Consider the following 24997-nt stretch of genomic DNA (forward strand, 5'->3'; position numbering starts at 1 on the left):
CCACTTTGGAGCCTCATTCTGCCTGCTCACACTCTCAAAAAAAAATAGATAAAACATTTAAAAATATATATATAACTGCCTAGGACAATCCTGGGAGAGACTATCACTCAATGACTGTGGTAGAGCCCTGGCATGTGCTTTTCTTTTTTTTAAATATGAAAAGCTTCACAAATTTGTGTGTCATCCTTGTACAGGGGCCATGCTAATCTTCTGTGTATCGGTCCAATTTTAGTATATGTGCTGCCGAAATGAGCACGCTGACACGTGCTTTCAATAACATCAAAACTCAACTGTACCATTCATTCACTCATGTACTTCCTGAACTCCTATTTGTTCTGAGCCCTCCAGGTAGCTTAGAGGCTGGCAGGAAAGACAGATGGTTAAATCTGCAGCCAGTGGGTACTATGCAGTTGCCTAGTATTATGACAGAGAAGTTGGGGGACACAGGAGATCCTGAGGGTGCAGATATCAGACACTAAGTTCCCCACACCTTAACCAACATCTACACAGCTGCCCAATCAGCACCCTTGTATGAGACTGTTTCCAACTTCCCACTATATCGTTGAGGCTCAAACTTAGATTTTAATCATCTGGCAAATTTAAATCTCCAGATGCCCAGGCTGTACTAAATCAAAATCTGTGGTGGGATACAGGCACCTGTTTTGTTTTGTTTTGTTTTTTAATTTCCCAAGAGATTCCACTAAGCAACCAAGGTTGAGGAGAACTGTACTGAGTTAATTTCTTGTAGAAGGAAAAAAAATCCCATCTCCCTCTTAAAAACAGCCTATAGGAAGCCACACTCAACTAGAATAGCTTATGTCTTAACCTCATATTTGTCCTTGACTCTCTTTTTCTGGGAAGCTGGATAGGCAATTTTGTGAATGGGTTAGAAGGAGGTCAGGAGTAATACAAAACAATAACTTCCAGATTGAGGGGGCTGAGCTGCTCCCTTCAAAGAAGGGAACTTTACTGCAAGAGAAGGCAAGAATTTAACGGCTTTGGGAAAATAAGCCAAAACTAACATTTAGTTTCATTATTAAGCTAAATAATAAACTCTACTAAGAGCTTACATTATACTTACGTTAATTTTACCTTTGAGGAAACTGAGGATTGGAGTGTTTAGACAACTTGCCCCAGTCACATTACTAGTCATTTACACCTGAGTGTATGAAATCGGCTCCTTCGGCATTTTACCCTTTGCTTAGAAACAGAAATGGGGTAGAGGCGCCAAATAAAAATGGGGTAGAGGCGCCTGGGCAGCTCAATGGGTTAAAAATCTGACCTTGTGAGTTCAAGCCCCTCATGGGGTTCTGTGCTGACAGCTTGGAACCTGCTTGGGATTCTGTGTCTCCCTCTCTGCCCCTCCCCTACTCACACTTGTCTCTCAAAAAATAACTGTTAAAATTTTTGTTTTTAAATGGGGCCAATAGCGGCACCTGGGTGGCTCAGATGGTTGAGCGTCCAGCTTAGGCTCAGGTCATCATGATCTCATGTTCGTGGGTTCGAGCCCCGTGTCAGGCTCTGTGCTGACAGCTCGCTCAGAGCTTGGAGCCTGTCTACAGATTCTGTGTCTCCCTCTCTCTCTGACCCTCCCCTGCTTGAGCTGTCTCTCTCTGTCTCTCAAAAATAAGTAAAAAACATTAAAAATTTTTTAAAAATAAAAATGGGGCCAATTAATAAAATACATCCTCACTTTGAAAGTCTTACATAGTCTCTGTACCTCTTATGTTCAGCTATTTCTGTTGTATATTTTTTCCAAAGTAACCATTAGCTCCAATAAGTATTAGCTACCCCCTATGGCTTGGAATTAAATGAATTTTGAGGGCTTATTTTGCATCTTTTACACACTGCATTACTATTTAGATAGTCCTATCTGTATTATTACTAATTGTAGCTACTAATTAGTGAATTGTTATTATATTCCCAGGCCTTTTACATTTATTATCTCAAGTCCTCCAAACAATTCTGCAAGACACGTGGATCAGAGAGATTAAATAATGTGTTTACATTTGTGCAGCTAGGAGGTAACAATGCAGCCATGTAAATACCAGAGGCCTATTTTTTTCTGTAACCTCATGGCTGAACAAAGTCCCCACAGGGCTCTGGCCCTGGGCCACACTGACTGCCAGACAGAAGGAACATGGTGGCAGGCGTAAGGAAAAGGAGGCTCTTTGGTTCTCAGGCAGAGATCCCAAGGATTAAACTCAGAAAACCTTTTTCTTCCGACAGGTTGTTCGGTTCTATAAATTATTACTGCTGTAACTGTACATAACATACTACTGCAGGTAGAAAAGGCTTCTTACCCGGTCCTCGAACTAACCACTTTACAGACTACAAAATAAAAAAAAGAGTTCCAAACAATAGACTTGCAAAAACAAGCTTTTAGAACACAACTCAAGTGTAGGCTAGGCGCCTGCCGCCACCTGCAGGCAGGGGCAGACGAGCGCTTCACCTGCTTCGGCGGGGCTGCAGCCCCGTGTCAGGATTAACGAATACCACTTCTGGTTTTCTCTGATTACATGCAGTATCAATTTGCAGCTGCATTTATGAAATGGCAGCTCAAAATCCAGAGAAACCGGTTTTTCAGAGATCATTTAGGAAGAACGATTTACACTAAATGGATGGGGTCTTCCCACAACCATGAAATAACCTATCTTAACTTGGGTACTGGCAGATAGTAACCTTATTTCAATCTCTTTCTACAAATAGGAAACTGGATAAATTGCCATTTTTCAATGTAGATTTATACAGCTGTGAACATTAACATATTTTTCCATCTGTATTAAAATAGTCCCAAAAGTCTTCTAAACGTTCTGAATTATTTTTAAAAAGAATTTAAATCAAATATGAAACTCAAGAACTAGTTCATCACAATATAAAAATTTAAAGCTGGTCAGATTTTTCCCTTCTTCCAAATTAACTGTTCAAGTGAGAAGTTTCCACATTAGATCAGCTCAAATTCTAATCTTTTAAAAACGTTTATTCATTTTTGAGAGACAGAACACAAGCAGGGGTGGGACAGAGAGAAAGGGAGACACAGAATTCGAAGGGGTCTCCAGGTTCTGAGCTGTCTGCACAGAGCCCACCCCGGGGTTCGAAACACGAACCCCTGAGATCGCCACCTGAACCGAAGTCCCATGCTTAACCGATTGGGCCACCCAGGGGTCTCGGATCAACTCAAATTCTAAATGCCAGGTACCTATCTTGCATTTAACTTTTCCCATAAATGGGACTGATCCGTCAAGAGTTAATTGCATACATATCCTGTGTACGCTTGTGTACAGGTAGAGAAAATAAAGTAAAGCAAGCTTTATGCTGCTGTAACTACATGTTCTGCTTAGTACCTCTTGGGACCAGGGATATTCATTTTTAACACAGTAGGTCAGAAATTTTTAAAAGGGGGAGGGCGCTTGGATGGCTCAGTTGGTTAAGCCTGAGACTCTAGATTTCGGCTTAGGTCATGATCTGTTGGTTGTGGGGTCCAGCCCCCAAGTGGGGCTCTGCACTGAGCGGGGAGTCTGCTTGGGATTGCCTCTCTCCCTCAAAATAAATAAATAAACATTAAAAAAAAAGACGTAGGTCAGAGATTAATCCAGCTGTTTTTGTTGTTCTATCTCCAAGTACGCGTGGGGGATAGGGAGTGTCAGAAAAGGGCAGATTCTTGGCCTTCTCTCTACATGAACCTCAGTTTCCCCAGGTTCTCAAGGCGGTTCTTTTGCACATTAAAGTTCAAAATAAGCAAACAAGCAAGAAAGAAAATAAAAAAGAAGGAAAACAAGAAGAAGACAACGGCGACTTAGGGGCTCGGGGCCTGTCCGGAGCAGCAGAGGTGGAGGTTAGCTCTACCGCCTCCCGCGCACCCATGTACTCCGGTCACCGAGTAAAAGGCAAGAGGGTGGCGAGGCTGAGCCCACAGGTGCTACCCGCGCCGCCAGGCCCAACCCGCCCCCTGGCTAGCACGCCGCCCTCCCACCACCCCCCGGCGCGCGCACCCGGCCTCAGGAGCCCCCGGAGGGACGCTGGCATCATTACCCGAATGCGGCTGCAGGCCCAGCACGCGGGACGCAGTTCCGTGGCTTCAGCACGGACAGAAGAAGCCGCCGCAGAGCCCGGCCGCCCAGCTCCTCAACCATGGTCACAGATCCCGCCGAGCCCCGGAGCACGCATGCGCCAGGCCCCACCGACCGCCCTGAGCCGCCCAGCCGGGAAACAAGCCTGAGCCCCGCCCCACAGCGGCGCGTGACGCCCCGTCGCCAGGATACCAGCAAGAGCCGAGAGCTAGCGGCAGCCCTCAACCCCATTACACGGTTCCCCGAGAGAACACGGGTGCTCCTGAACTTCCGGCCAGAGCCTAACGCCCGTTTGGCCTTGCCACGCCCCCATGGTAGGAGCATTAGCCCACGGGGCTGTTTGTGACCTTTGCCAGAAACGGGGCTCGAAGTCCCAACGGTACTACAACACAGATCGTCTCTTCTCGAGGTGCCAGCTGTGGCTCGCTACGGGCACGTCCCAGTCGGCTCTGCTCTGCCCACCGCCGCGGTGACCCTTAGCTCCAGAGAGGCGGGGTCCGTCCCCCATCCCGCCATTTTCAGGGAGTGGGTGGTGAGGCGGGGCTTAGGATAGGTGGGCGGAGGAGGGGGCTTCAAGGGTGGCGGCTGCCGGTGGAGTGAAGTGCATTTGCTTCTAGGTATGATGGCATTAAAACTTTTCCTTCATATTACCTTATACTCATTGTTTGATATGGCTAGTGTAAAAAACAAACAAATAAACCCCAAAAACAAAGTAGGGTTGGCGAGGATACGGAGAAATTGGAACCCTGTGCGCTGCGGGTGGGAATATAAAATAGTGCAGTGATGGTGGAAAATAGCATGGCAGGTGCTCAAAACAAAGGTAGAATTATCACATGATCCAGCAAGTCCACTTGTGGGGATATACCCTCAAGAATTTAAACAGTGTCTCAAAGATATTTATACACCCATGGCCATAGCATTATTCACAATAGCCAAAATGGAAAATTGGAAAGCGACCCAAATGTCAATGGAGGGATGAAGGTTCATATCTGTGTATACATATAATGGAATGTTGTTCTTTAAAAAGGGTGGAGGGGCACCTGGGTGGCTCAATTGGTTACGCTATAACTTTGGCTGAGGTCATGATCTCATGGTTTGTGAGTTCGAGCACCTCATCGGGCTCTGTACTGACAGCCCAGAGCCCGGAGCCTGCTTCAGATGCTGTGTCTCCCTCTCTCTGCCCCTACCTTGCTCACTCTCTTAAAAATAAACATTAAAAATTTTAAATTATTATATTTGTTATTTAAATTTTTTATTTAAAAGGATGGAAATTCTGACACATGCCATAGTATGAACTTTGAGACATCATGTAACATTATGTTACTTAGAGCCATGGGGGTTCTAATACCTGCAGTATCCTCACTGGCCCATTTGAGTTTCTTGAGCAAAAGTATTCTTCAACATAAATCTATCACATCAATTTCCCACATGGAAGGAAAGAGAAATTGGAGCGCCTGGTGGCTCGGTCGGTTAAGCATCCAACTTCAGCTCAGGTCATCATCTTTCGGTTTTTGAGTTCGAGCTCCAGGTCAGGCTCTGTGCTGACAGCTCAGAGCCTAGAACCTCTTGGGATTCTTTGTCTCCCCCTCTCTCTGCCCCTCCCATAGTCATGCTCTGTCTCTCAATAATACATAAATGTTAAAAAAAATTAAAAAGAAGGAAAGAGAAATACATTTCAGCTGTTATCATCTGACTCTCAGATATCTTTGGTTGGTCAACATTTCCTTATTTTTTCCTGAGAGGTTGACTCTCATCCTCAGAGATCATGAGAGTTAAAAATAATTGTCTGTACAATTTTTACATGTTATCCCACTGATAAATCAGCAAAAATGGTAGCACTTTGAGGCTTTAAGTTATTGGTCACGATGTATTTTGAAGTGTACACTTGAGAACTAGTCCTTGATGTATAACACTACTGTGCAGTTTTAATTAAAAAGTAACTTTGTGCCGGGCACTTTATGATGCATTATTTTAATCTTCACATCAACCTCATTGCCCTCTCTATTTAAAAGATGAGGAAACTGAAATTGAGAGAGGTTAGGAAGCAGGCCCTGGGTACCCAGCTGGAGTGGCAGAGGAGAATTTAAGCCTGTTTGATTTCAGAACCTGTCCTTGGATTGTTATGTGTTATGGAATTCACTGTAGTAGTAGTATTAAGCCTTAAGTGATTTCTTTGTAATTGGATGCTTCTTTGGGGGTGACTGGCTGGCTCGGTGGGTAGAGCCTGCGATTCTTGGTCTCTTGATCTCGGGGTCAGGAGTTCAAGTCCCAGGTTGAATTACTCTAAAAATAACTATACAAAAAGTAAAAAAAAAAATTCTTTCAGATGCTTCTAAAATCTTGATCATATTAGTACCTAGTGTTTTGTTTCTCTTCAGTCCTTTCCAGTGAAATTGCACATTAACCCTGGCTCATTGCAAGGGGCAAAAACCATCAACATTTCACTTCTTACTCCTTCTAAAAAACTAACACCTGCTGGGCTAAATAAAGTAAATTTTTAAATTCAACCATGATTTTGTATTAAATTCAGTTTTGGCAGTCAGTAGATTTTTTTATCCTACAACAGATGTGACGAAAAGAATTGATATCCTTGTCATGGTTACCCGTGCAGAGAGAGAGATGAGAGTCAGTATCATCTACTATGGCACATTTTGGCGAGGAAATTTTTACCATTCATAACGTCAGCTTGAGCTTGTTTTCTACTGTAGTGTCACAGCCTGCTTCTGATGGAAAACACTTTAATCTGCAATTGGCTAAGCCATTATCTTAGTAAACGCCTAGTTTTATTTACATTAAGGAAAAACTTTTATGAATAACACACACTAAAATATACATCAAAATACTGTTTTAAAATTTTTCTGAGGAGTGCCTGGGTGGCTCAGTCGGTTAAGCATCCGGCTTTGGCTCAGGTTAAGATCTCGCAGTTCATGGGTTCAAGCCCCGCGTCGGGCTCTGTGCTGACAGCTAGCTCAGAGCCTGGAGCCTGCTTCAGATTGTGTGTCTCCCTCTCTCTCTGACCCTCCCCTGCTCGCACTGTCTCTCTCTGTCTCTCAAAAATAAAGAAAAAGCATTAAAAAATTTTTTAAAAATTGTTTCTGAGAAATAAAGAACTATTCCTGAAGACCTAACTTCATTTTATGAAGCTAAAACAAATACTGAAACCATGGTCACAAGTGGAAAATCTGATTCCACAAGGCTGTGAGAGCTGGAAGTGAGTGTTAACAGCAGTAACCTTCGGGTCTGAGTATCTTTTTAGAAATCAAGTACGACAGGCCTCTCTCTCATCTTGTAGCCTGTGTCATCTCACTTCATTGATTTTCTACCCAATTGATTTTCTTGTCCTGAAACTCCATAGATACAAATTTGGTTCTTTTCAGCCCAGTTTTGACAGAGTGGGGGCTGGAGGAAAGACTTCTGAATCGTGTTTGAAGGGCAGCAGTGCGTCAGGCTCTCGTGGCGGTGAGTTTTCATCCTGAGAGCCAAAAAGCACTGTCCAGAACCTTCCCCTTTATACCATCACTTCCTTGTGCCTGCTAATAGCAGGAGGGTGAAAAGGAGAGTTCATACAGGAAATGTCAACCTACGTGGAGAAGCCCAGTTCCATTTACAAACACATCACTTCAGTTGCTCATATTTGAGGTACAAAATTTTATTTTTAAAAGTCCATTAAAAATACACGTCATTTTTTCTTCCTAAAACATTGATCATTCAATCTCTTGAGAATTTAGAAAATTGAAACACTGTTAGGACAGAGTACAAGGGATACATTTAGAAAAGCAATGATCCACCCCACCCCCAGCCCTGCAAAGCCTGGGACTCTTTCCGCTTCCAGTTTTCCTTTTGATCTGTGTGATCGAATGCTATGTGGCAACTAACAGTGAGCCTCGATACGTGTGGATAAGTGGCTGAGGTTCATTACTTTCGGGCACTGCTCTTCTCAGTTGGGGCCAGTTTTGTACTTCCAGGGAACATGTGGCAGTGTCTTGTCACGACTGGGCATAGAGGAGGGGAAGACGGCACTATTGGCAGAGGGCGCTTTACAAGGCACAAGGCAGCCCCCATGATCATTCTGGCCCAAGATGCCAATGATGCAGAAGTCGACAAATCCTGTTTCACGGTCCCACCTCAGCGGTGTGTGGGGGTATGTGGATCCGTTGGGGCTGGAGGGAATTTGGAACCAGAACCACAGCACTGATATCAGTCACCAGCTTCTAGAATCTGTTCTGACAGCCAGACTCACCATGCTGCGTCCTCTCCCTCCTGGAAGGGCTAAGCACAATGACCCTTTCTGTTTATCAGAGTGCAGACAGTGATACCGGATGGCCTGGTTGGCTTCAGTCTTGTCTTCTGGTTCCTTCACTCACTTCTGAGTTTCAGGAGGGCTTTGAAATGGTGCTGGAGGCACAATGACCAGGCTAAGAAGCTGTCCTTTTTGACGTCACAGCTCACATACACAAAGAAAAAATTTCTACAGTATCCTGGGGTAAACTGAGGAAGCTGCTCAACAGTGATCAGCCTCAAGGCTCCAGTGAGAGCATACATGCTCCCTCTTCAGGGCAGAGGTTGGGAAAATACAAAAGTATCAGAATGCTAGGGAAGAACTTAAAAACTTAAGAATTTTTGTAGTTACCACAATTAATAGCAGTTCCTTGCAACAACTGCCTGGAAAATTCTGATATTTTTGTTCTCTATTTTTTTCTCCTCAGTACTCCTTAAAACCCATTCAGCTAATTTATGGAGTGGTGAATGCATGTAATTCTTAAAGCCCGTAGTGACTGATACAACATTTGATACTGAAGTTAACAGACCTTATAGCTTTGGAACGAACTGTAGTTTTAATACAAAAAACCCCCCTCCTATTTGAAGAGAACTCACAGTTTCACTGTACTCTGGTTATAAAAGGATCCTACATGGAGAAGAGAGCATAAGATAAGAAAGTTGACTTAGTTTACATTTCTCTGAGTTTGTTTTTCTTGCTCAAATGAAACTCCAGGAAATTAAATGAATAGCATCACTGAAGGTTATGGAATGTACTGAAAGAAAATTATCTTCCTCAAATACCTCTTCTTTCCCTTTCAAAACCCAATTAGGCTTTTCTTTTTCTTTTCTTTTTTTTTGGATTGGACCTTGGACATTAATAATTCTTCCTGGTTAGTGGGTTGTTTGCTGTAGATTTCTTTCCCATGCTCCAGCTATGGGATGTGGGAGATTTTTATGCAGACACAGAACCTCTATCAGAGAGGAAAGAATTCTGACCATTCTGAGGCAGCACACTTGCAGTGTGTTACTAAGTGAGAAGATTACCTCATGCTGCCAAAGCCCTTTCTGGAATTAGCTCTGGCTGATGTGTACCAAATAGTTCAGAAGGTCTATCCTTGAGCACTGGTAGAGTGCATAGGCCAGCTTTCCCACTGTGGCTCCCTTATTGCCTTCCCTCATCAGCCACTTCTGGAGCATCTGATACACCTTTTCTTTTAGTCCATCTCGCTCATAGTCGTGGTCAATTTCATCAATCTGAGATTCAGTGAAGCCCAGCTTACGTGCACAGTTTTTCCACTGCCTTCCCAGATTTTCCCTGACCGGGTCCAGATGTTTATCAGTCAGACTAGTAGTATTATCTGCCAAACAGAAACGAGAAGAAGACATAATGCTTAAACCCATTTGGAACATTCTAGCTTCAAAAACCTGCAGAAAGAGTAACAGGAGACAGTAAAAAAAAAAAAGGTAACGTCTTAATTATATAGTTATTGACTCACTGGGTGATACTTACCGTGTCTGGAAGCCCATCTGGAGTGTTGACATGAATATGATAAGGCCCCTTCCGCCTAGCACAGGCATCTCTAGCCATAGCTGATGGCTTTGGGAATGAAACCCCTGCTTGGCTGTTCTATCACCTTTAGCCCGTGGCCATATTAATATCAGACCTTCCTGATGTAAAGAGGGAAAACACCACTTTTGTTCCTTTTGGAATTTCCCACTTACATTTGGCCAGAATTAAGGTCATTTAACTCCTAATCCCCTGCACCCAACAGGTCACTTTTCTCTTCAGGAAACTGAGACCATCAAGTGTGAACTCATTCCATTACAGTGACTTCCCTGGTCTTTTAAGGAATGAGGGATCTACTTTTCAAGTTCTATTTTGGGACTCATTTCTCCTCTACCCTAAGTCTGTCTTCTCTTCTATAGCCACAACCTCTCTTTCTACTGGTTCTTTCTCCTTTGTCCTTCATAAAAATAACAAAAGGAAGCTAAAGTATAAAATCACCACCACACACATTTTCCTTGATCCACATTCTACCTCAAAAAGCTGAACATAAGGGAAAGACATCTCATTTTTTACCTCTCAACTCCCGTCCTTCCCTCAGCTCCCCACAACGCAGCTTCTGTCATCACCCGGACATCAGCAGTCCAAAACCTCCTAAGGTATTTGCCAAACTTTGTCAGTACCTCTGTGGAAGAGGGGCCCTGGGTCTCATCAGATTCTCAAAGGTACCCCTGTCAGCCCAAAAGTTAGGAATCTCCACTCTTAGAAGGCTGTCGACTATTCTTCAAATGGATTTGGCCAGGGATTGGCAAACTACGGCCTGTGGGCCAAATCTGGCCCACTGCCTGGTTTTGTAAACGAAGTTTTATTAGAACACAGCCATGCCTGTTCGTGTACACATGATCTGTGGCTGCTATTGTACTACAATGTCATTTGAGTAGTTGCAACAGAGACCTCAGGACCAGCGGAGCCTAAAATATTTACTATCTATCCCTTGATAGAAAAGTTTTGCCAATTCTAAAGTTAATCGTAAAGCTAGGTTCTTAAATCCCATTGTTTTAGCCTGGTGACTGCTTTCCCCAGGCTGTGTTTTGGGGTTAATATTATGAGCCTGCATAGTGGAGCCCTGTAAGAGAAAGCCCTATTATTTTTATCACAGAAGTGCTGTTGAGGGCATAGTCTTCTGTTTTTTACAGAATCCCTCTTGATGAAGACCTGAGGGAGTGATTTCTCCCAGGTCTGAGTAGTCATATTGATGATGATGATGTATTTAACACTTTCATAGACTTAACTATATATCAGGCAGTATTCTAAGCTATTTATCCATACTGACTCATTTAATTTTCATAACAAATTAGATATTTTAATTATCCCCACATTACACGTAAATAAACCACAAGGGAATTATATGGAAATTACAGAGAAAACACAATTTTTAGGGAGAATAATCAGAGAAATTTCAGGATTCCATTAGATCCCTCTAAACAAGTAAGAAAGTTCAAGGTTGCTAGACAGTGGGTCCTTAAGGGCATCTTACCAAAGATCTCTTGGTACTTAGAAGCTGGCTCTTCTTTCGAGTTCATGTGTGTGCCCTCCAGTAGTGCTGAACTCATTCCACCAATCTCCATATAATTATGGTCTCCAACCTGAATGCCAGTGCTGTTGTATATGTTATATTTTGCAGACTCCTCTGAGTAGACAGAAATACACATGTAAGTATATCTAGACTGAAAGCAAGAGAGGGGCACCTGAGTGGCTCAGTTGGTTAAGTGTCCAACTTCAGCTCCCATCGTGATCTCATGGTTCATGAGTTTGAGCCCAGTATCAGGCTCTCACAGCCCACTTCAGATCCTCTCCCCCACCCCTTTCTCTGCCCCTCCCCTGCTCGCAAGCTCTCTCTCCCTCTCTCAAAAACAAATAAACATGAAGAAAAAAAAAAGCAAGCGAAATAAATACAACATGGTAAGAGGGCAGGGCTTTACTCTGGATGTATAAGTTAAATTATTTATCCTATGCCACTCTTTGAAAGTTTTGTCTTTAAAATGTAGCTGAACCAACCGCATATCCATCAGGATGGCTACTATTAAAAAAAAAAAACAAGTGTTTACAAGGATGTGGATGAACTAAAACCTTTGTATACTGCTGGTGGGAATACAAAACGGTGCAGCCACTGTGGTAAAAAGTATGGAGGTTTCTCAGAAATTAATAATAGAATTACTCTATGATCCAGCAAATCCACTTCTGGGTATATACCCAATGGAATCAAAAGCAGGGCCCAAACAGATATTTACACACTCATGTTTAGCAAAGCCACTCAAGTGTCTGTCAACAGATGAACAAATAAACAAAATGTATTATATACAGGCAATGGAATATTATTCAGCCTTAAAGAGGAAGGAAGCTCTGACACAGGCTACAACCTGGATGAACCTTTAGGACACTGTGCTAAGTAAGGACAAATACTGTATGATTCCACTTACATGAAATACCTAGAGTGGGAAAGTTCACAGAGACGGGGAGTAGAATGGTGGTGCCAGGGGCTGAGGAAGTGGGGAGTGGGAAGTTAGTGCCTGATGAGCTCAGAGTTGCAGTTTGGGAAGATGTAAAGAACTGTAGAGATAAATGGTGGGGACGGTAGCCCAACACTATGGTTTTCACCACAAATGGCCGTCTTTGGCTTATATAAGCTAAGAAAAACATCTAAGACTTCTTTCTTACCTTCAGACAACAGCAAGCAAGTAAAAGAACACAAGCAGTGACCTTCACTGCCATCAGGGATCAGGGCAATGGGACCACTGTGATGCAGGTTAGAGCAGAAGATGCCTCCCAGTTATCAGGACCTGTACCCAACACCTGTGGGCGGGCGCAGTGAATCCTAGGCAGACTGAGACCAAAGTGGTCGGATGGAGACTATTCCATGGCTGTAAACCGCATCTGGTGGCTGGACACTGAAAACAACTCACCTATGTTACCTGATAGTCTACAACAGAGCTGACGGCTGCTTTACTTTCACAAATTTTAATTCTTTAGATTGTAACTGAAAAAACTGTTTACCTCTTGATGGCAAGGAGCTGAATGGGATGGTGGGTGTGTTTCCCAGTAGGTTGGTCTCAGGCACTGGGGTTTTATGCACGCTTGGCATAGGGCTTGGATACCAAACTCCTGGACTCGCGGTTCCCAGATCCAACGGTCTTGTTCCATAACCATACAGGTTGTACCGTCCATTGTTCCAGTATACTACTTGGGGCTGGCTGGTTAGCCCTGTGGGCTGCTGTCCTGCATTACCGTGACTGGTTGTGCCGGAATAAGGAGCACCTTTTGCTCCTGGGCTCTGAGCATTCTCATAAGGTTTCTGCTGTGCAAAAGGGTCATGGGAGACCCTTCGTCTCCTCTCCTCCTCTCTGTTATAAGCCACACTCTGTCTGAGTGGTTTTGTCTGCCTGTCCATGCGGCTGCCATAAAGATGGTAGTTGGCTTCCTCCTGGAGTTTACTCCGTAAGCTGAGCTCATTCTCCTCCTGCTGGTACTCTGCAGAGGGAGCAAACCAGGATTCCTCCACAGGGCCCATCCCTTGTGAACTGTGCAGCGAACTGGGCTGTTCTGGGGCTGAGAAGAAATGATCAATATGGAAAGAGTTTCATAAAACAATAAGAAGTAAAATAAAACCTACACACCATTATAAATCTGTACCTCAAAACATACTGAAAACTTTGAGAACAAATCAAAAAGCATTTACTTTATATTGAGAAAGTAGAAGCCCCTGCATGGCAGGCAGAGAGCACTAGAGAAATTTTAATAAGCAACAGAAATGTGAGTGTCACAGGAATGACCAAGGAGGAAAGGGACTTATACGGCAACAGAGAAGGTGGGTGTCTCCTTGGTGTGACGCAGAGCTGGACAAAAGAATAGAGCAGTTTGGTGCTAGGTACTTTCCATGGATTCTTTTATTCATTAAAAGCCCCTAAGAATATGAGTGATTATTATCATGATTTGATGGATGAGGTTTAAAGAGGTTAATTTGCCCCAGAACAGATAGCTAATAATTGGTTTCAATATCGTACAGTCTGTTTTCCCTTTGTTATAATGAAAAAAAGTACCTTTCGTGAATCTGAGACCAACCTCTCTGCTTGTTTTCTGAATCTATCATCCCTGACCTTCTCAGGGACTTTGCTTTCACATATGTCCTGTCTTTTTCCTGATCTGTCACTTTCTCCCTATCAGATATATGTTCAAGATACGTTATGATTTTGGTGAACACAAGGTTGCCTACTATTTCAAATATATGTATCTTCCCTCCCAAATATATTATAAATTCCCTTATGGCAGGGGTTGAATATTATAGCATCTTCTGTTTTTTTATATGGTCATGAAGAGTTATTTTAGAAAAGAGTGAATGAATGAACTGAATAAAGTACTTTCAGTCATAGTATGTTACCTGAATTTGACCTGCTTGGAGGTATTGCTGTACAGTCAATCTGGAGAGAATGCATTCTCTTCACAAGTGAATTTTGTTCTGGATACTCTTTCTATAATGAAGAGCGTAAATGCACACTTTAGTAAACAGTAGAAAACAGTTCCAGAAAATTATTATAAGAAAAATGAGTTTTTTCAAAAGGTAGAAATTTCATATAGCTTGTACAAAGAATAAATATTTTTTAAATTAATCTTTTTTTCCAAATAGCCAAAACAATCTTATAAAAAAGAAGAATGGATTTAGAAGTTTCACACTTCCCCATTTCAAAACTCAGTTCAAGACTACAGGAATCAAAACAATGTGGTATTCAGGGCACGTGACTCACTTGGTTAAGCATCTGACTTTGGCTCAGGTCATGATCTCATGGTCCATGATTTCAAGCCCAAAGTTGGGCTCTGTGCTAACGGCCCAGAGCCTGGAGCCTGCTTCAGATTCTGTGTCTCCCTCTCTCTCTGCCCCTCCCCTGCTCACATTCTGTCTCTCTCTCTCAAAAATAAACATTAAAAAAATTTGTAATAAAAAAACCCAATATGTTATTAGCCTAAGGATAAGCACAGACCAATGGAATATAATAGAGAACCCAGAAATAAACCTTTGTATGACCAACTGATTTTCAACAAGGGTGCCAAGACCATTCAGTGGGGGAACATTGGATATCCACATCTATAAGAATGAAGTTGGACCCTTACCTTTAATGCATACAAAAATTAATTCCAAATGAATCAAAAACTGAAGGTTAAGTGCTAAAACTACATAAGCATTAGAAGAAAACATGAGGGAAAAGATTCATGACCTTGGCTTTGATGACAATTTCGTGGATATGACATCCACGAAAAATTAAAACCTCTTTGCATCAAAGGACACTACCAAGAAAGTGAAAAGATAACCCACAGAATAGGAAGAAAAATATTTACAAGTCATATATCTCTGATAAGGGATGAATATATGTTATATAAAAAATTCTTATAATTCAACAATAAAACACAAACAACTAAATTCAAAAATGGCCAGAGTGTTTTAATAAACATTTTTCTAAAGAAGATACACAAATGGCACATGAAAAGGTGCTCAGTGTCTTTAATCATTGGGAAATTATCCATCAAAACCACCATGGGGGTGCCTGGGCAGCTTAGTCGGTTAAGTCTCCGAATTTGACATGATCTCACAGTCTGTGGGTTCAAGCCCCACATCAGGCTCTGCACTGACAGCTTGGAGCCTGAACCCTGCTTCAGATTCTTACCTCCCTTTCTATCTGCCCTTCCCCCACTCACACTCTCTCTCAAAAATAAACTTTAAAAAAACTACCATGAGATATATGTAATTTCACATTCATTAGAATATCTATTATTTTTAAAAAATGAAAAGTGTAGGTGAGAATGTACAGAAATTGGAACCCTTGTGCATTGCTGGTGGCAATGTAAAATGGTATGGCCATTATGGAAAGCAATATGATGGTTCCTCAAAAATTAAATATAGTTATTATCATACAATGTAGCAATTCCTCTCTTACATGTATATACCCCAAAGAATTGAAAGAAGCACTAAAAACAATTGTAGACCAAAGTTCATAACAGCATTATTCATAGATTAAAGGTAGAAACAAGTCAGTCTCCATCACAGATGAATCAATAATCAAAATGTGATATACATGTAAAATGGAGTATTATTCAGCCTTAGAAAGGAATAAAGTTCATTTAACACATGCTACAAAATGAATGAACCTTGAAAACTTTATGCTAAATGAAATGTGCTAGATACAAAAAAATAAATACTGTCTGACCCCCAGTCTATGAGGTACCCAAAAGAGGCAAATTCATAGACGGCAGGTGGAATTAAAAGTTACCAGGAAACTGGGGAGAGGGAGGAATGGGGAGCTGTTGTTTAATGGGTACAGAGTTTCTGTTTGGGATTTTGAAAAATGGAATGGATACTAGAGATGGTTGTAAAACACTGTGAATGTACTTAAAGCCACTGAATTGTACACTTAAAAATGGGTACGATGGTAAATTTTATGTTATATATATATTACCACAATAACAAAAGAAGAAAAAGAAACTCTTTTTCACTATAAAAGTAATATTACTTATTATAGAAAATATAGAAAATGTAAAGAATTATATTTAAAAAGAAACCTACACATAGTGTCTGTAGCTCAAGGAAAAAAATTAACATTTTGGGATTTCCTTTAAGTCTTTTTCTTAGTCATATTTGCATTTTGTTTTTATATGTAGTCTTTTTGTTAGGTGTCAGTGTAAAATTTTTCTAAATTCCATTGTGATTTCCTTTTTGATTCAACGGGTATTCAAAAATATATTTCTTAACTTCTAACCACATGAGATTTTCTAATTAGCTTTTAAGATTATTTTCTAGCATAACTGAAATATAACCAGAGAAAATTCTTTATATGATTACAACCCCTTTAAATTGGTTGAGAATTATTTTATTTCCCAGGACACAGTCAATTTTGAAGTATGTTGTATATGTTCTCAAAAAGTCTTTAAAGGTTAAGTGTTCTGCAATTATTAGATGCAGTGTTTTATATATTTCTGTTCAGTCAAATGTTAATCACGTTCTTCAAATTTTCTATATCCTTATCGATTTTTTGGTCCATTTTTTCTATCCGTTAAAGAGAAATTTGTATTAAAATCTCCAACTATGAATTGTGAATTTGTCTCTTTCTCCTTGGAGTTTTGCCAAGTTTTACTTTGTGTATTTTGAGGCCATGTTATTAAGGGCATATACATATTTAAGACTGTTATTACCTTGCTGGTGAATTGAACTTTATATCATTAGGAAATCTTCCTGATTGTTGTGGTAATGGTTTGCCTTAGTGATTACCCTTCCTGATGTCCTTTTGATGTCCAGGAATGGTTTCCACTGGATACCTCTCCTTTTATAGTGTACATATCCCTCAAAAGTCTGGTAATTCTTGACTCTGATTTTTTATCTTTACCTTAAAACCTCCTCATGTCTGCCTGTTTTATTTATGTCGTCTTGCCCTCATGATTATAGTATGTTGCTGTAAGACTTATGCTAGCAGCTTGTTTCCTAATTGTGTGTATGCAGGGAAGGTCTTTGTTTCCCTTGGTTACTTAGTTGGTAACAATCCTTGTCATACCCGTTAGGCCCCAGACCCCAAATTCACGGCTTCAGGTTGAGGCGGATGCTGCTCCCACCAGTTGCTTAGCACAGGTTATCAGGGGGAGGAACCAACTTTTGTAACTGCAACAACCATGGTCCCCAAATGACAATCCTAACATCCATGTCCCCCGGTGACCATGCTGCTGCTTCTACACATTGACACAGGCTTATTCCTCCAGTACTTCTTCAGCATAATGTTTAGGGGTAGCATTTTTCCCCTGTTATATGTCTTAGCAAATTTAATTCCATTGGCTTTCTACCTTTCAAGAATTCCTCAAAATGACTGATCCACCTATGGTACTTTCCATTCTATTCCAGTGATGTTGTGCTTTTGTTTTCATATTGCTGTATATAATTTCTTAATTTCATTAGTTTCGATGGAGGAATGGGTCCAGTATGCCAACTTGATGATATTTGTATAAAACTGCCAATTTTGTTTTATGTGATTACCAGGCTAGTCTACCTCAAATCTTAGTAACAAGTTATAGTGCTTTGGTTTTCAAGTTTGATAATATATATGCTTTGATATGTTAATGTTTTAAGCACCTGCTATGTTACCTACCTTTAAACTTGCCACATCCTCTTCTACATTTTCTTCTAAATGATCTACATAAAAAGGCCTAAATTTTTCTTCAATACCTATATAAGAAAATAATGCTGTAAGTTTCTTACGTATTTTCTAAAGTAAATTTAAGTATTAGTAGTTTATCTTTGAATTACTTACCTTAATCTGTGGACAGAGCAGTAAAATAAAAATTTAAATGCCACATCTCTGACTTACACAGAGATTAGCAAGACTAATAACAAAGTAGACAGAAGAAGGAACAGGGTTAACACTAGAAACCAAGGGCTGTTGCCTAACAGCATGTTTCTCGGCCGCAGCACAAAGCCCTGTCTAATGTGAATTAGTCTCCAAGTGAGCAAGGACGGAGGGACTCCTTGTTTCTGCCCCCCTGGCATCAGAACTAGAGGACAGGGGCGCCTGGGCGGCTCAGCCGGTTAAGCGTTCAACTCATGAGTTCAGGTCAGGTCATGATCTCATGGTTCGTGGATCCGAGCCCCACACTGGGCTCCACGCTGACAGCATGAAGTCTGCTTGGGATTCTGTCCCTCTGTATCTGCCCCTCCCTGCTCACATTCTCTCTCTCAAAATAAAATACTCAGAATAGGGATTTGACATAAAAAGTTAAAAGCTGTTAGCCTTAAAAAAAAAAAAAAAGGCAACTTTCACTTCCAGGAAGCTGGGGTAGGCATACCTTTCCTTATTTCTCCCTTTAAGCACAAGAACCCCTAGATATCACATATAAAACAAACATAAAAAGAGCCTGACAGAAGGAAAGACAAAGGCTGACAAACTAGGGACTTTGGGATCTGAGGAAGGACATGACAATGAGTTCATTTAGGATTTCTTTTTGCCTCTTAGATCCTAGACTTAGACTTAGAGAAGCTGGTAATCCCAATGAAAAAAAAATCCTAATAAAGCCTGCTTCTTAGAGCCAGAGGACTAAGCAAAGAGCATCTTAGCAAGACAAAAGACCTTTAGTCAATAACCACTCTCCAGGCAAACATCACAGAAAATACTGTAGCTCCATTCCCAACCTCACCAGCAAAGGCCAGGTAGGGAGCTAAGACTTCCAACCTCATGAGACAGTAACATGGTATTCCAACACCCCACCAGGGCGATGTCAGAGAAGGCCGAAAAGGAAGCCAGGACTTTCCTTCCTGCCAGATGGTACTGAGCCCTCCACTCCATGGTGTCAATGGACTACCAGGGCAGACTGCACTTGCACCCTTACTTTGCAGTAGTGAGGTGCCCCTATCCATTCCACGGGAGAAGTGTCAGAAAAGGGCTAGTAGGAGTCGGAACTTTCACTTCTGTTGCAGTGTCCATGAAGACCAGCTGGACTCCATTGGAACTTCTACCCTGAGCAGTAAAAAGAAGGACACCCCCCGGGTGTTAACAGGGCTTAGTAGAAAACCTGGACTTTCTCTACCTGTCACAAACAAGGCAGCAGCCATCCTTCTACTGCCAAAGCCACGTCAGAAACGGCTAGCTAAAACAGAAGGCTTAAAGAAGATCCAGAATCTCCTAATATTGTAAGGAAATGTGTAAGTTTCAATAGAAAAATTACTCATCACACTAAGAACCAGAAATATCCCAACCTGAAGGAAAAAAGATAATAAAGAGATGCCAACATCCAGATATTAGAGATGTTAGAATTACCTGCTTAAAGATTTTAAAACAGCCATGATAAAGATGCTTCAATAGGCAATTACAAACAAGCTGAAACAAATTAAAAAAATAACAGCCTCAACAAAGAAATAGAAGATATAAAAGAAATGTCAATGAAATTTTTGAACTGAAAAATATAACAAACCATAATGGATAAATTCAACAGCAGAATAAAAGGATCAGAGGAAAGTCAGTGAACTGAAAGACCAGAATGATAGAAATATACTAATCTGATCAAGAGACAGAAAATAAACTGAGGAAAAAGTATACAGAGCCTCAGTAACAAGTGGAACTCTAACAGAAGATCGAGTATTTTTATTAACACAATATCAGAAAGAAAGGAAAAAGAAAGCATGGCTGAAAAAAATACTCTTAAGAGATAACTGCAGAAAGCTTTCCCAATTTGGCAAGGGACATAAACCTAACAGATTCAAAAACCAAAACAAAACTCAAAACAGAATAAACCCAAAGAAATTCATGTCAAGATGAATAAAAATTAATCTCTGAAAGATGAAAAAATCATGAAAGCAGCCAGAGAAAATACCTTACCTGTAAGTTAAAAAAAAAAAAAAGAGGATTTCTTAACTGAAACCATGGAGGCCAGAGGAAGTTGCACAATATTTATTAGGTCCTGAAAGAGAACTGTCCACCCAAAACCTACACCAAGCCAAAATATCCCTCAGAAATGAAGGGAAGATCAAGATAGTCTCAATGAAGAAAAGCTATGATAATTTGTCCCTAGCAGAAACACTCTAAAAGATGGCTAAAGAAACTTCCTAAACAAGAAGGAAATGATAAAAAAAACAAAAAGGTATTTCATATATCAGGGAGGAAAAAAGAACACATGTGGTATAACTAAAAAATAAGTAAGTGTTCTTTTTCCCAGATTCAGCCATTTCAATGGCAGGGAGCTCCCCAAATCCTTAGGATCTTCGAGGCATTAAGAATTGTATGTTGGGGCACCTAGGTGGCTCCGTCGGTTGAGCATCCGACTTTGGCTCAGGTTATGATCTTGCAGTCCATGACTTTGAGCTCTGTGTCGGGGTCTGTGCGGACAGCTCAGAGCCTGGAGCCTCCTTCGGATTCTGTGTCTCCTTCTCTTTCTGCCCCTACTGCACTTGCACTCTCTCTCTCTCTTAAACATAAATAAACATGAACAAAAATTAAAACAAAAATTGTATGTTAATGAGATGGCTCCAGGCTGGAGGGATGGGGAAGAGAAGCTAGTTAGCTTCAGGATGGGAGCTGGTCACCAGAAAGACCTAACTGTGCCTACAGGGTTGGAGCTTTCATTACAGCTCCCTGCCCTATATTGAGGGGACAGGGACTGGAGGTTGAGCCCTGTCACCAATTACCAGTGATTTAAAGAATAATGCCCATCTAATGAAGTCTCAACAAAAACCTCTCAAAAACAAGGTTTAGAGAGCTTTCAGGTTAGTGAATACATTGAGTAGGTACATTATTGGGAAAGCGGAATGCCCAAAGAGGGCATGAGAGCTCTGTGGCACACCACTCCTACCACCAGTGACTTGCTTATAATGAAATCTCTTCCTGTGGCTGTTCCGGAGCTGTATCCTTTATTATAACCCAGTAAATGTAAGCAAAATGTTTACCTGAGTTCCAGGAGTTGTTCAGTGAATTACTGAACCTAAGGGGGTAGTATGAGGACCTTCACATTTGTATTCGGTGGGACAGAAATGTGGGTAGCCTGGGCACCCTATCTGCATCTGGTATATAGAGTAGGGACAATCTCACAGCAGGACTTAGCCCTTAAACCTATGGAATCTGACAGTAACTCCAGGTAGTTAATGTCAGAATTTAACTGAATTCTAGAGCACCCGGTTGTGACATATTTGGTGTCAGAAATAATATTACAAAAACCACCCCACACGACAGTAATCAAAAATATGGGTAAATACAATAGGCTTTCCTCCTTTTGAGTCTTCCAGACTATGACTGACAGCTGAAGCAGAACTGTAATAATGCCAAAGTATTATAAATGTATGTAGAAGAAATATTTAAGGCAATTATATACAGAGGAAGGTAAAGAGAAGTAAAGGAAGTTAAGTTTTTATACTTCACTCAGCTGGTAAAATAACATCAGTAGACTGCAATAAATTTTGTACAGATGGCATAACACCTAGAGTATCCATTAGGAAAACTATGCTGAAAAATAATGTCAGTAAATTCAAATGGGAATCTAAAAATGTTTTAAAATGCACAGGAAGGCAGAAAAAAGAAAACTGAGAAATGAAAAACGGAACAGAAAACAAGATAAAATGGCAAATGTGAGCTCTAACATAACAATAATTACATTAAATGTATATGGTCTAAAAACACCAATCAAAAGACAGACATTAGCAGAATAGATTAAGGACATGACCAAAGTAGATGCTGTCACAAAAAACTCACTTCACATATGATTGAGTACAGGCAGTTGAAAGTAAAAAGATGGAGAAAGAGATATCATGTTAATATTAATAAAAGAAAAGAAGGGTGGCTGTATTAATATCCAATAAAGTAGACTTCAGAGCACAGATGATTACTGGAGACAAAAAAGGACATTTATATAGTGATAAAGGACTAATCCATCGAGACATAGCAATCCTAAACATACATGTGCCAAACATCAGAAATGTGAAATCTATAAAACGAAAGATGATAAAACAAAAAGCACGAATAAACAAATTCACAATTCTAGTTGGGGATTTCAATATTTCTCTCTCAAAAACTTAAAGAACTAGACAAAATATCAGCCAAGGTATAAAAGAACTCAACATCATCAGCAGGATCTAATCAAGATTTATAGAACACCCTACCCAACAACAGCAGAATAACCCATTCCTTTCAAGTGTCCACAGAACATATGTCAAGATACACCATATTCTGGGACATAGAATAAGCCTCAACAAAATTTAAAGGTTGAAATACATAGAAAGTGTTCTCTGACTACAAGGAAATCAAGCCAGAGATCAATAAAGAAAAATAATAGGAAAATCTCCAAACTCTTGGAAACTAAACAACATACTTCTAAATAATCCATAGGTCAAAGAGAAAGTCTCAAGGAGAAATTTAAAATGCAATTAAATAAATGAAAATAAAAAAGAAACTATCAAAATTTGTGAGACATAACTAAAGCAATGCTGAGAAGGGAATTTATGGTATTACACACATATTAGAAAAAAGAAAAGGTCGTGGCACCTGGGTGGTTTAATTGGTTGAACATCTGGCTTAGGCTCAGGTCCTGATCTCGTGGCTCTGTGCTGACAGGTAGCTCAGAGTCTGGGGACTGTCTTCAGATTCCGTGTCTCTCTCTCTCTGACCCTCACCTGCTCACACTGTGTCCTCTCTCTCAAAAATAAATAAATAAAAACATTAAAAAAAAGAAAAGGTCTCAATCTAAGTTCCCATCTCAAGAACCCAGAAAAAGAAGAACAAAACCAACAAAAAGAAGAAGAAAGTAAATGATAAAGAACAGTAATCTATTAGAAAACATAAAAACAATAGAGAAAATCAATGAAAGAAAAAGCTGGTTATTTGAAAAGATCAATACATTGATAAACCTCTAGGAAAACAGAAGACACAAATAACCACTACCAGGAATGAAACAGGGCATATCACTACAAATACTGCAGATATCTAAACACTAATAAGGACTACAAACAACTTTACATATATAAATTTGACAAATGAAATATATAATTTCCTCAAAAAATACAAACTATCACAACCAGATCTACCAAGCTACTTGGTATACTACTCTGATATAATACATACTACTCTGATGTAAAACAGATCAGATAGCTCCGATACTATTAAAGAAATTAGCTTTGCAATCTTAAACTTCCAGAAAAGAGGAGCACCTGGGTGGCTCAGTCAGTTGGGTATTCAACTTTGGCTCAGGTCATGATCTCATGGTCATGATCTCATGTGTTCAAGCCCCACGTCAGGCTCTGTGCTAACAGCTCAGAGCCTGGAACCTGCTTCAGATTCTGTGTCTCCCTCTCTCTCTCTCTCTGCCCCTGCTCTGCTCATGCTGTCTGTCTGTCTGTCTGTCTGTCTCTCTCCCTCTTCTCTATAAAAGGAATAAACACTAAAAAAATTTTAACTCCCAAAAAAGAAATTTCCAGGCCCAGATGGTTTCATGGGAGAATTCTATCAAACTTTTAAAGAATTAACATCAATAATATCTATTCTCTTCTAAAAAATAGGAGGAAAAACTTGTCAACTTATTTTATGAAGCCAATATTGACCCTGGTATCAAAACCAGACAAAGAGGGGCACTTGGGTAGAATAGTCAGTTAAGTATCTGACTCTTGATCTTGGCTCAGGTCATGACCTCACAGTTCATGAGTTCAAGACCTGTATCGGGCTCTGTGCTGATGGTACAGAGCCTGCTTGGGATTTGGTCTCTCCTTCTCTCTGCCCCTCCTTTGCTTGTGCTTTCTCTCTCAAAATAAACAGAATTAAAAAATTTTTTTAAAAAGACAAAGATACTACAAAAATCAGAAAGTTACAGACCAATGTCCTCATGAATATACATGCAAAAGTCTTAACAAAATATTAGCAAATGTAATTTAGCAATAAATAAAAAGAATCATAAACCATTACTAAATAGGTTTTATTCCTGGGATGCAAGGCTGGTTTGGTACTCAAAAATCAATCAGTGTAATTCCCCATACTAACAGTTTAAAGAAGGGAAATTATGAGCGTATCAATCAATGCAAAAAAATCAGTTGACAAAATTCAAAACCCATTCATGATAGATTCTCAGAAAAATAAGAAAAAATATGATCTTCCTCAAGTGAAAAAGAGTATCTACCAAATACCTACAGCTAACATCATACTTTATAGTGAAAGTCTGAATGCTTTCCCCTAATACTGAGAAAAGGCGAGGATGTCTGCTATCATTGCTTTTATTTAAGATAACACTAGAAATTCTGGACAATATGATAAAATAAGAAAAGGAGATAAAAGTTGTACTAATCAGAAAGGAAGAAAGAAAACTGTCCCTATTTGGAAATGACATGAAGATCTAAAAAAAGATCTTTAAAACTTCTAGAATTAATAAGTGAGTTCAATAAAGTCATAAGATACAAGATTAACATACAAAAAACAACTATATTTCTATATTCCAGCAATGAACAAATGGACATCTAAATTTAAAATACAAACTATGTATAAAAGGAGAAATATATATAGAACTTGTATGCTGAAAACTATACAACCCTGATAAAATAAATCAAAGAAGATATAAATAAATGATGAGACATATTGTGTTTGTGGATTAGAAGACTTGATATAGTAAAGTATAT

The 24997-nt window shown here is 40.2% G+C and overlaps 2 protein-coding genes and 1 non-coding gene across 5 annotated transcripts in view; all 3 read right to left on the minus strand.

Annotated features, from left to right (window-relative positions):
* Positions 1-4186, minus strand: part of BPHL (biphenyl hydrolase like) — a 34585-nt gene extending 30399 nt beyond the window's left edge. Inside the window, exon 1 of one of the 2 annotated variants that reach the window (XM_029944111.1) lies at positions 4033-4186. In XM_029944111.1, the coding sequence (XP_029799971.1) occupies positions 4033-4133 (101 nt within the window). In that variant the 5' untranslated portion in view covers positions 4134-4186. The remainder of the gene's footprint in view (positions 1-4032) is intronic. The other variant, XM_029944113.1, reaches the window with a different exon arrangement.
* On the minus strand, positions 150-256 carry LOC115297247. Its single transcript, XR_003911350.1, has one exon. It is a non-coding gene; the product is annotated as a U6 spliceosomal RNA (small nuclear RNA).
* Positions 4187-7698: 3512 nt separating the features above from the next.
* The window catches only part of RIPK1 (receptor interacting serine/threonine kinase 1), a 42503-nt gene continuing 25204 nt past the window's right edge, over positions 7699-24997 (minus strand). For both annotated transcript variants that reach the window (XM_029943710.1, XM_029943709.1), the window contains 5 exons: positions 18012-18088; positions 14270-14360; positions 12889-13440; positions 11372-11524; positions 7699-9688 (listed from right to left, as the gene is read on the minus strand). In XM_029943710.1, coding sequence (XP_029799570.1) covers positions 9402-9688; positions 11372-11524; positions 12889-13440; positions 14270-14360; positions 18012-18088 — 1160 coding nt within the window. In that variant the 3' untranslated portion in view covers positions 7699-9401. The remainder of the gene's footprint in view (positions 9689-11371; positions 11525-12888; positions 13441-14269; positions 14361-18011; positions 18089-24997) is intronic.

The sequence above is a fragment of the Suricata suricatta genome, chromosome 7 (assembly GCF_006229205.1).
Source record: "Suricata suricatta isolate VVHF042 chromosome 7, meerkat_22Aug2017_6uvM2_HiC, whole genome shotgun sequence".
Taxonomy (NCBI): domain Eukaryota; kingdom Metazoa; phylum Chordata; class Mammalia; order Carnivora; family Herpestidae; genus Suricata; species Suricata suricatta.